Source organism: Solea senegalensis, linkage group LG7 (genome assembly GCF_019176455.1).
Source record: "Solea senegalensis isolate Sse05_10M linkage group LG7, IFAPA_SoseM_1, whole genome shotgun sequence".
NCBI lineage: Eukaryota > Metazoa > Chordata > Actinopteri > Pleuronectiformes > Soleidae > Solea > Solea senegalensis.
In genome coordinates, this window is record NC_058027.1 from 9769018 (window position 1) to 9781844 (window position 12827).

Sequence of the window (12827 nt, forward strand, 5' to 3'; positions counted from 1 at the left end):
CCTTGGTTTTGATTTATTGTAAGGACCAGGTTTTTTCTATATACACTGTGAGAATAGGAACAAAAACTGCTGTTTATTTTTGCATACAAACGTTTTACTTAATTTTTTTATGTCTGCGTGCCCTGGACAGGGGTTCGGTCTGACCAGTGCAGTAGCAAACACTAGCAAATGACAGTGTATTCAGAGAAAATGTATGACCATATTTTCCAGCACATATGCAGGCATCTGACACAACACAGGACTTGACTTGAAGTGTGATCAGGCAAGTTACTCTAACCGTGGGGCTGGAGTGGCTCAGTGGTTAACACCGGTACCCTGTTTGCGGAAGTTTGGATGTTTGGATGAAAGTGTCTGCTAAATGACATGTAATGTAATGTAATGTAAAAGTTAAGTGTGAATTTAATGCTCCCAATCAACACTGCTATGAAGTGTGTAGGTCAGACTATGCTTAAACAAATAAAAAAAAAACAAAGTAAAAACAAATATGTTAAAACAAATGAAATGCAAAGCATTCACGTGGATGATTAGAATGGACATACCCAAATAAGCAGTGCAGTTGGTTATAGACTCTGGTCTAGAAGGGCGAAGGAATAAAAAATCAAAGTAATTTTGCAGCCAGTTATACACTCACCAGCCCCATTAACACCCAGTATGGTCTTCTGCTGCTGCAGCCCATTTGCTTCAAATTTCAACCTGCTGTGTATTCCGTGACGGTCTTCTCCATACACTGGGGTACTATTGCCTTGACACAAGCTATTTTATTTATCAGCAAAGCATTTTTGCCGAGAGAACTGCCACTCACTGGACATTTTCTCTATTTCTGACCATTTTCTGTAAACACTACCGATGACTTTACACGACAATCCCAGGAGATCAGCGGTTTTTCAAATACTCAGAACAGTTCAATTGGCACTACCAACCATGCCACCTTCAAAGTCATTGAAACACCTTGTTGCTCCTTGTTGATGCTCATTTTGAACTTCACCAGGTCGCCCCGGCCATGTCTGCATGCCTCAGTGCATCGAGTTGCTGCCATTTAATGAGTTGACTGAATATATTTGCATTAAGAAGCCATTTCAACAATTTTACCTGATAAAGTGGCTGGTGAGTGTACAATTAAGACAAAATAAGCTGCAGAAACTGCAGCTGTTAAAACCTGCTATATAATTCATCTTAATGTTCCTGCTTTAAATGTGCTATACATATCCTGTCCCTTTTCAATCTCAAATAAAATCAGGCAATTATCTTACTGTGTACATACACTGTGGTCATCAGTAAATTCACGATAAAACATTTGTGAGACTATGTGAGCAAAAATAAAGTATGTGAATATCTGATGTGTAGTCCCCGCAATTGTCTACCACCTGCTGTCTCCAGGCTGTGGAATGACCATAACTATCCTGACCAGTTGCCACCTGCACTGGAATGATTCAGTTCCGGCATCAACACTTCGCGAACTGGTGTTCGTGTTAGTTCAAACGTCCTCTCTGATTGATGTGAAGTTATTTTTGAACGTCAATTGTATAATGCTCTGACGTGGCAAATGACTGTCCCTAGCAGGAAAATCAGGTCCGGGTGTTACTACCTAAGGGAAGTCGGACGCAAGGTGAAGGTACACTCACTTCCTTATCGCCGTTGTCTCTCTCCACGCTGGGCATTAAAGACAGACCAACTTGAGGTATGAAAGTTTTTTTTCAACGCGCCACAATCCCCAATTAAGTAAGGGAAACAATACTAACGTGGTTACTTTTGTGACAGTTGAATCACAATACAAAGTAAATAATAAAACGTAAATTGTTTGAAAACGTAAATGCAACAGTTAGTTACAGCTCGACATTTATATGGACGGGGATAAGTGGTTAACTTTTAATAATCCTAATTCATGTTCGGAAATATATTTTCTTTGAAACGCGGATGCAGTCATTAAAGGATCGTGTGACTTTAAAATAGATGGTTAATTCAAGGATGTAGTCAAAAGGATGGGACGGTTACTTTCAGAATAAAAGTATACATGGCCTGTTTTGTAATATTAGACTAGATCCTACTCAGGGAAAAGGCACTTGTTGTTACATGTATGCAAGCGACAAATATTATACTAGTGATGGAATAGAGACTGACCTTGGAAATTCCGAGTTTTGACTACAAGCACCATATATCTCAGGTGCTGTCCACACACAAAAAAAAGAGTCTCTAGGTGAATCTGCCAATGTGTTTTCTTTTTTTTTTTTGTATTGTATTAACGTTTTATCCACATGAAAATGTATGTAATTGCATATAATGATATATGATGTATACTCGTCCCAATAAAAGTTTATTAAAAAAATATGCACACTCTGTTTTTCATGTTGCAGCATTACAGCTGCATGTACAGAGCATAATGTTCTAAAGAGTTTAGAGTCGTTTTGGGTGTTTCATGTGGATGAAACCTTGAAATGATGCAGTGTGTATACAAAACTTTTTTTTTCAAAATGATAATGAAAAAGGTGGTTGACGTATAGTTCCATTTCTGTGTGGATGGGGCCTCAGGCAGTGAGAATTAGTATTTTGAACCTGACTCTTTTCAGGTAGTGCTTTTATTCTGAAATAGTCACAACGGAAATAGTTGTTGTTGCCCGTGGAGCAAGTCGGAGGCACTCGGCAGTTATGTTTTTGTTTGTGCAGCTACTCATTGCTGTTGCCGAGCTACCCATGTAGCTCGTGTACATGCTGCATATATTTACACCCAGCTTTCTTTGTTTCTCTCTCATCATGAACAGGACACACATGAAGCGGTTTAACATCTTGAAAATGGCCCTGTCAGGCTTGGGTTCGACAGCCCAGGGGGGGCACGAAGAGACGTTCCTTTACCGATCGGTCAGGATAGCAGCCGTGGTTGCACTCTACTGGTTTATTTCTATAACAATGGTGTTCCTTAACAACTATCTGCTAGACAACAAAGAGTTGGAGGCGCCGTTGTTTATCACGTTTTTCCAGTGCATGGTGTCGGTTGGCCTGTGCTGCCTCATGCAACTGCTATCCACTTTTTGCCCGTGGCTCATCGACTTCCCGGCGGTCAGCTTCGACTTAAAGACGTCCCGGGAGGTACTTCCTCTGTCCGTGGTCTTCACCTGCATGATCACCTTCAACAACCTGTGTCTGAAACACGTTGGAGTGGCATTTTACACGGTCGGCCGGTCCCTCACCACAGTGTTCAATGTGTTATTCACGTATATCATCCTGAAACAAACCACATCTCTCCGATCCGTCCTGTGCTGCGGGGTCATATTGGGTGGGTTTCATTTCAATAATAATGAATGGTTTTCCAAACGTAGTTTATATGTAGTCAATTGCAATAATGAAACATGCAGAAATAATCGAAATCAATCTAACACTTATTCTCATCGTCACTTAATCCGTGACTTTATGAACATTCAATAATGCTTCACTTGATATACACGTTTTGTCAAAGTAAACTGAATGAGCTGTTGAAGATAAGTCAGTAATAGTGTTGCACTTTAGGACACATGCCCTCCTCCCCTCATGTACAAGTGTCTGATTCAAACAGTTGATACATGAGTTCACACATTTGATTGTGCTGCACACAGGAAGTGATTTGTTTTAAGTTAAGACAGGCAACAGCAATGTTCAATAAAGCTGGATGGCTGCAAAGAGGTCAGAGTTTGAGTGTAAACACAAAGAAGTGCCCATGAAAAAGTGAATTTTGCTCGAAAAACTCTTAAGTTGAAGTTGTTCAGCAGTTTGATGAGATAAGCACTTCTTGCCACCAACCTCTCCCCCACCTTCCCTGTGCTGCTCCTGCTGTATACACACAAACCCTCAGTCAGGCAGTACCGATTTTAATTTGACAGCGCCCATTTACAAATAAAGGACACAGCAAATAAAGTTAATGGTCTGTCAATGAAGATCAGAGGCTGAATAATAGCATTGGCAAAAACAAACTTCATCAAAAGGTATGCACTGTAGCTTTAACATTTTAACATTCACTGTTACACTGTTAAACAGAAATCTGAGAGATAGCAAAGCTGAAACATAGCTAGCTGTAGTTTTACTGTCCCAGGGTTAAAAAGCTTTTGAACCATAATAACACATGTCCTTGCTTCTCAGGTGGTTTCTGGCTTGGTGTAGATCAGGAAGGTGTGGCGGGGTCCCTTTCCTGGATTGGTGTCTTTTTTGGTGTCCTTGCCAGTGCTTGTGTTTCTCTCAATGCCATTTACACCAAGAAGGTGATGCCAGCAGTGGATGGAAACATCTGGAAGCTGTCCTATTATAACAACATCAATGCCTGTGTCCTCTTCCTGCCACTCATGCTTGTGTTCGGAGAGTTTAGTCATCTCGTCAGCTTTAACCGCCTCACAGACTTGAGGTTCTGGGGTGTAATGACAGTCGGAGGAGTGTTTGGTTTCGCCATCGGCTATGTGACCGGTCTTCAGATCAAGTTCACCAGTCCGCTCTCACACAATGTCTCAGGGACAGCAAAAGCCTGTGCACAGACTGTTATTGCAGTGGTGTACTACGCTTCAAGTAAAAGCATGCTGTGGTGGACCAGTAACATGATGGTTCTCGGTGGCTCATCAGCCTACACTTGGGTCAGAAGTCTTGAAATGAAGGACACTCCCCGTAAAGAACCCCAGGACTCTGACAAGGAAAAACTGCTTCCAGGGGAGAAGGAGAGTGCAGGAGTGTAACCAAAGCCTGACAATCCATTTTGTTTTTGTCCATTATGGCAAAAGAATATGAAAAAATGAAGTAATTTTGTGTTTTGGTTTATTAGTTTTGTGGGGGGTTTATATACTAAGTTATGGTGAAGGACTATGTACAAAATATATTAAAGCTTCATATAATTTGAAGTCTGAGATTATTTAAATGAAAAAATAATGTGACTTGTGGTTTAGGCTACAACTAATAAATAAAGAAGAAACATTGAAAGGAAGTTTCCATAGCAACATCATTCTGATTATTCTATTTTATTATACTGACTGTCAAACATGGCAAATGTGTTTTCCGATTGTCACAATTCTGTCAGTGTTTAAGCCTTTGGCTTGGAACTTTTTAACTCAAATATGAATAAATAATAGCTTGTTTTGGACAAGCACTCAAATGTTTTTGTGTTGTTCATATCAGTTGATATTGTAATTGTTATGTCTGCTAGCAAATGCATTCAGAACTTAGTGCAAAAACGAACCGTATGTAATTTTAACATGAGGAAAGCAGTATATCTGCTTGCAGCCTTGTAATGGAGATGTCATCAAATTATGGAAAAAAGATAATAGAAGATAGAATAGAATTGTTTGGCTTTGCGTCAAACTTCATTGCTCATGGCAAATCTATGGAGAGTGACAAACATTTCATAGGGTCATTAGAGAAATCGGTCTAAATAAATTAAATGTTCATGTCTGGTATGAAATGCATGATAAAGCATCAGTTTACACATTTTTGTTAGTGCTTGTGCAGAATTAAACTGTTTATAATTGCAGTGGATTTGGAAGCATTTTGACAAAGGATGCTTATAACCTGCAGCTTTAACAAAAATCACTTCAGTTTTTTCTTGTGAGTGTGACATTATTGCTCTTTTCCTCTTACTATTCTCTCTGAGCTTTATATAGACTTGACATCTGCCTGATTTTGAGCCAAATAAGCTCAAAGCGAGTCCATCATATTTGTTGTGAAAATACTGCTAGTGTGTGCCCATCCATGGAAAAACTTGGAACAAATCTCCCGAGGGGCATGTATAGTTATTTACAGAATCTGAAAGTGTTTCCTCACTTTCCAACAATGTCTAATACATGGAAATCTGCAAATATTTGAAGAAGATGTGGACATTTGAATGTAGGCACTCCCCCAACTGTTTTTTTGTTATCAATAGCAGGTCTGGGGACCCCAAGGGTTCTATGAAGAGTTCCTGGGGGCAAAAGTTAAATTAAATATGTATATACATTTCAATAAAAATGTAATAATAAGAAAGGTAAGAGTTAGACGGATCAAAGATAGATATATATTTCTAATATCAATAACATACATTTAAGTGGCTCTGTGGCTAACCCTCAGGTAGTTGCTAAATCATTAGCATCACAGTCAATACTTCATACCCAAAGCTGTGCCATTCACAGATTTGGTTTGTTATTAATATTAATGGCAGATGCGTCCTTTACAGCTTATAATACGAGCTCCAAATCTATTGTGTTGTAGAACTTTTTACAGTTTTATTTGCAGCACACTGCATGTAACTGCATGTAAACAGTTGCTTAAGATGAATTCCGGTTTCCTCTCACAGTCCAAAAAACATTACACAATTGGACACTCTAAATTGACTGTAGGTGTGAGAGTGAGTGGTTGTTGTCCGTATCCCACCGTTTGACCTGTGTCAGCTGGGATTGGCACCATGTGGATGATCAATTGGTAGAAGATGGATATGTCTGTCACACTTTTCAGACAGAACATCCACATTTGTAATATACTGTTCAGTCACTTGGGGGCAACAGAGCTTTTTTAAAAAAAATTGGTTTAAGGTAGAGTTCACTTTATAGTCAGATGCTTAGTAAATAGTTTAAAAGCTTAAATGGGATTCTTGTTATTTTGTTTCAAAAACATAATGATATAGGATTGGATTGGATAGGATTAACTTTATTTTCATTTTTTGCTACTATGGACATTATTCAGCAACCAGACAATACACAACTTGAAGTAACAGGGAAGCAGAGCCCACGGCAAGTGCTGTACAGTGTGCAACATACAGTAATAGTGATAAATAATAAATAATAGCACCACACATAAACTTCAAAAGTACATACAGATGCAGCAACAGCAAGGGTCAGCAATTCCTGCCAAATCTTTCTGTGGAACCACTTGGTAATAGGAGATGCTGATTTCTAATTCTTCTTGCAAAGAATCAGCAGAATGCTGCAGCTGCTTCCACATCCTGATTTAAAAAAAAAAAAAAGCATGCTATGTAAAACAAAAAAAGGAATAGCTTGTACTATCATTGCAAACAGGTTGAGCATGTTACTCGTCTTCACACTCCTTTTGTATGTTGTTCCTGGTTTGAGTTGTTTGACTTAGGTATGAGTTACCATTGTGTTGACCTGAATAACCTGTTGTGTTTTTTTCTTTCAACTTCTCACTCGTTGCACAGCAGATGATCCGCATTATATTTGAGTGTGGCCCCCCTGTGATTGGGGTCAATCTGCACTCAAGTTGAGTGTCCAATTAGCAATGAGCAATGGGGAGTGGGTACTTTACTCAGGGGTACCCCAGCCTTGACCTTGTGGGGACTCTTCAGTCACAAGCCAAGTTCCCTCCCCGCTTGGCTATGGGCTGCCCCTTCTGACCATCAGGGGCCAAAGAAATGCCCTTATTTCAGTCTTTTTGGGAGTAAAGACTGATGCTGGGGCAGTAGCATCGAGCTCAGGTACATTTCCTTCAATGAGCAAGTGGCTCTAAGGGAAATAATCTTACATTCAGTCTGTCAAATGATGTCAGGGTCAAAGCCAAATAAATCAATAACTGCGTGAGAGCTCATAATTAGACTTGTTGCTTACTACTGCTTTATTCAACTTCTTTGTGGTTATGCTGCAGGTTTTCACTGCTCCGCTTAGAGTCTGACTATAACTGATCTTAACTCACCTGCGATTAACCTCCGTAAATAAAGTGTAGCACTCTAATGCCACCCAACAGTAAAAGGTAATGTGTGTGTCATACTCTATGTGAGTCTGCTTTTGGCACCACCGGATTCTATTGCTTACAGTGTTCCTCTTATTTTGTCCGCAGAATATTTTAGAGTCAGTAGTTGATTCACTGTATAAAGTTACTTCCCTCTGTGGAAACCACACACAGAATAATAATGTACCAGGGTGATGTATTCCATTTCATGTTGTAACAGAAGGTATTTTCTTCAGATGAATACATGATGATACTCCTCTGCCCAGCCCGTGCATAATGCAGAAACCTTCTTGTATAAAATACACAGGGCAGTAGTGTGATACAGGTGGTGATTGACACTGATTTACCATACTCAACTGGACCCATTTCCTTCTCTGTAGTAATTCATACATCTTTCTTGCTTAGGTCAAATAAGGGGAAGCTCTGGCAAATGCTCACTTCTGTGTGTTAAACACATTTAAAATACAAAACAACATAAATGTCCACTGAAGAATATTCCATACGGTTATATTAACATTCTATTTAGTTGCAGATGAAAAGTTTCAGTGATATTTAAATAAAATCATTCCTTTATGTTGGTGTTTCTGAAATTAAATGTAATGATCTCACAGAATTTAAATAACTAGTTTAAATATTTGACTGACTCACACTATAATCAACACTCAAGGCTTCTCTATCTTTCAACCTGTACATTGATTAAAGAAGCAGCCTGATCTGATGGCACTGTGATATTGAAAGAACATTTCAAACTTTGGTCAACATTGAGATCCAGAAGAAAAATGAAGGCATATTTATTTCTCATGAACACAAATGAACCAGCCCCACTACACTAAAAGCAGACGGGTAAGGAGCCATGACAATGCTGCCACCCTCTGGCGAGGTAACTAAACACTGATTTTTTTAAAACATGTGATTTATTACTTTGAGCTGCACAATTCAAACCATTAAGAAATCAAGTGTCTTCACCTTGTACCTACCTGAATGGATACTTGCAGCCAGTGTTTTTTTTTTTTTTCTCTCTCTTTCTCTTATTGTTCAAATGTTCACACACAGAGTCCAGTCTGCCCCTCCAGCCAAATTGTTCAATGGCTTCCACAGACCTGCTCTTGACTCAGCAGGTGGCACAGAGACGATTGAGTTTTTCTGTCAAAACTCCTACACTTTGAGTGGAAATCGCCGGAGTATATCTGTCCCACTATTGGATCCTGGAGTAGCAGACCACCATAAGTGTGCAAGAGGCAGTTGTTTACAAAAACACATTAGGATTGACAGCACACTCTTCCATACACAATTTTCCATTTCATTAGTACATAAAGACAAAATGTCAACACAGAGAGAAAGTCCTGCTATTTGCCTAAATGACATATGCCATTTAGAATGGTACATGTGCTCATGTTTAGTAAAACAAACAAACAAACAAACAAACAAAAATCAATCACAAACCTTCTTCCCGAACAGCATGTGTCGCTCTATAAATTTTCACTCTATGTTACTTTCAATTCTGGCCCCAGTAATAGATTCTAAAACCGAGCTGTTAAACTACATGATTACTCAATCTTAATAATCACTTGATCTGCCCTTACAGCCTGTCTGGACTTGTGCATCAAAATACTGTGAGGCCACATCTATCATCTTTAATATGTAAACAACTCGGCAGGATTGATGGTGCAACCGTGGAACATATTGTGCTTTTGAAAACCTTTTGTCCTCTTTTATCATAGAAACATGTCTCTCTATCATAAAATGCATTACATGACAATAAATCGACTAATCTCTAATGAAATCAATTATTATCATTAGCAATAATACAAGTCTAAGTAGATCCTGGTGATTAATTATTGACCAGGGTAACATTTAAAAACTGCACATGCTTATTCAGTGGACTTTGCTTCATCTTATATTAGAGAGGTGTCAAAATTATGTTTTTATTCTGTTGTTAATGTTGATGATGCATGACACTGTTCTATGACAGTTGTAGGAAGGAGCTACTAAGACAAACACTCTTATTCACAGAGATCGTCCAAAGCAGAGACTGCACTTGTCAACCCAACACAGCATCCCTGATTTGTTGTCAGCCGGCTTCATCCCATTACACTAGACAGACTGAACAAATCGATTGCAAAGAGAGATGATGACACTGTGGGGAAGCTTCCTTGTGGCTTTCCTTCTGTCTACTCAAGCTTTGAGTACAAATGTGTCTCACCTCTTTACCATCATACAGGAAGCCCCAGATGAACCTGTCTGAAGACTGGCAGATGGAGCGTGTGCCATGTTTCCTGCTCACCAGGTGAGAGCAGGAGCTTGTGATGTAAAATCCTGTTTCCCATGAACATATCATTTGCTATACTTTTGCCCCTGTTGCACTACATTTTTAAATTAGCCATCAGCCTTAATTTACCACATATGACCAAAGGGGTGCTCTCCAGCTGAAGTTCCACAGGCTCAACTCCAAGTAATAGGTTAGACTTTTTAAAATAGGCTCATATGAAGCCTTAAGTGTATGTTATATTAAAACAGTGATATGATTTTTTTTTTTTTTAAACAATATCATGCACACCTTTTTATGGAAGCCCATTTCTGCCACATGGAAAATAGTCATTATGAGATAAGTTAACTTATCATTATGAGATAATTAGTATCTCATAAAGGTCATAATTATGCTATAGCATCTCATACTTATGAGATCATATCTACTTATGATGACTAACTAACTCGTTATTACTTACTAATTTATGTATTTTTTATTTTTCAAGTGGCAGAAATGGGCTTCCATAGCTTTTGTAGTTTGTCATGAAAATGCTCTGAATCAACTGACACGTCCCTGTCTTTGGCATTTACCTTCCAACAGTTTCGCAGCAAATTTGACACTTTCAGCCTGCACAACTTGTCCCACACTCAGTGGCCGTGGCATGCAGCCATCTACATCCACTCACCTGCTGATAGTCAGCGACCACAGTTCTCATGGAATAACCCTGTCTGCCCAACAGGAGGCCTCAGAGGATTTTAAATGCTGGTGCTTGGTCTGCAGCAGGGCTCTGCTCACCCAGCATGTCCTGGTGGCAGCTTAGTGTGTGGTAGACAAGGACATGCAGCAGCCTCTTCGCTCAGCACTTGAAAAGGTTGTCATCGGCAGTACCAGCAAGGTTCGGTTCATAAAGGACACAGAGGTTCCCCATGACCAGCTAACAACAGATGCCATGGCATTTTTAGGAAGGGATCTTAATTAAATAAATATAATCCTCTTGTGCACAGCTTGATGCATATTACTAAGCGTAATTTAGCAGAATTTCATGTCTTAAGTATTTTAACTTAATTTTATCTCTCATCTCAGTCCATCCAAATTTTTAAACTTCTCCTGAATCCAATGTGGCTGTGCTTCAGGACAAGGCTCCATCATTGCACTTGCATTGCCAGTCTGTCTGGAGGAGAGGTGATGGTGCAGGAGGCTTATAACCCAAGATGGATGGACAACCAGACAATCACAGGCACCTGGGTCACTACACTGCTGTGAGCCAAACAAAGCCTGCTGAGTTGAGTGATGTGTCTCCTTGTGAAAAAGCAGTTGCTCATGGAGGAGCAAGCACCACAGTGATTAGTGACAATACACTGTGCGTCATTAAGAAGCCATCTAGTCCTGAAAGCCCTTGTCAAAGTGTTATTCCGGGCCTCACAACCCTGCCAGCTGTGGTTCCATCCACAGGTCATGTCTCACCAGGTAATGAAGAGATTCAGGGAGCATCCAGTACAGGCTGGCTGCTGTTTGGTTTCAACAATGAAGACAACAATTGTCATCAACTGACTTTCATATTTCAGCAACAAATAGGCAACGTTTGAGAGTGAACAGTGAAAAACATGAAGTAGGTTTTTTTCCTCTCTCTGTCAAGTTGTAAGCTAAGATGTTTTAGAAACTTGAGTATTAAATATATATTCATTTATGTCAAATGTTGGAGCCAACAATACAGTTTTTTTCCTCCTGTCTGTGTCATTATTGTCTGTTTAATAATTGTGTAGCATTAGATTCTGTAAAATGGATTTGGGTAAGTATGATTTATAATTCTGTCTGTTACATATTCACAAAAATGGTTAAACTTTGTTATTTGTGATGTTTAAACAAACATAATTTTATAGGCCACCTACAACATCTGAGGAACAAACACATCCACTTCATGATATATGTTACCATGGTGGTGTATTTTTCACAATAAAAGCATGTGTAGATAATCATTTTTGAATGAACTGTTTAACTATGTTTCTCATTACAGCACTAAATATACATATACATATGTATACGGTTTATTATGTTATGTCATATTTGTGCAGATTTATTTTCAACATCACTGCAAAAGTAAAATGTGCATAAGAGCTGAGAGTGTCCAGCCAGTCACATCAACTCTGCTGATGTCCTTGGCCACTGAATCTGCTCCAGGCCTCTTACTGCTGACTAACCTGGAGAAATTTCCAAGAAGCATAAGTCATTATTCGTACATGGTGAGGCATATATTGTGAGTGTGCAAAAATGAATAGATTTGTTTAGTTTGGCACATATTTTTTCACTTTGCATAGTTTCTCATAGTTTCAACTACCAGAATACAAATACATTTGTTAAAGTAACATTTTTCCACCATTTAGATTGCGATGAGAGAATATTCCCCTAATTTCCAAGAGACACATGTTTGCCTGTGCATGGCAGTACATCATGTACAGACCGCATGTTCATCTAAATGTGTGCAGTACCTGTGTGTCTGCAGCATGTTTGCATGTGAGTTTATACTGTGTGTTCGTGAGTCTCTCTGCAGACTGTCCAACATGTGCTGTCATTGAGAAACACACTGAGAGGATTTGCTAAACTTAGCTCTTACTCCTGCGACACAGACACCTGTTGTTCTGTCCGCAGCTTTGTACAGGACACCTTTTAATCCTGGCCAATTAAACAATGAGTAGTTCAGTAGTCATTATCTGCAACCTGCAAAGTGAACAGACACAATAAAGTAAATGATGACGGGAACCAAGGATTTATTGTGTTCTTAAAAGTATTTAACGTAATACAGAAAAGAAAATGCTTTAAATTGTAAAAACGTAGGTGGAACCCAAATATCCAATAATTAATAAACGCATGCACTATACGTGCAACCCTGGTGTGAAAATGTCTTTGAGGTGTCTTCATGGACTTG

General features: G+C 39.2%; 1 protein-coding gene across 2 annotated transcripts; it reads left to right on the forward strand.

Annotated features, from left to right (window-relative positions):
* The first annotated feature begins 1561 nt into the window (after window positions 1-1561).
* slc35c1 (solute carrier family 35 member C1) lies at window positions 1562-5098 on the forward strand. Of its 2 annotated transcripts, XM_044029511.1 has the most exons (3): window positions 1562-1678; window positions 2757-3268; window positions 4105-5098. In XM_044029511.1, exons 2-3 carry the CDS (start codon window positions 2764-2766, stop codon window positions 4683-4685), a joined length of 1086 nt encoding a protein of 361 aa, XP_043885446.1. In that variant the 5' UTR covers window positions 1562-1678; window positions 2757-2763; the 3' UTR covers window positions 4686-5098. The 2 variants fall into 2 exon arrangements, with proteins under 2 accessions (XP_043885446.1, XP_043885444.1); XM_044029509.1 differs by lacking the exon at window positions 1562-1678 and having other exon boundaries at window positions 2600-3268.
* The last annotated feature ends 7729 nt before the right edge of the window (window positions 5099-12827 follow it).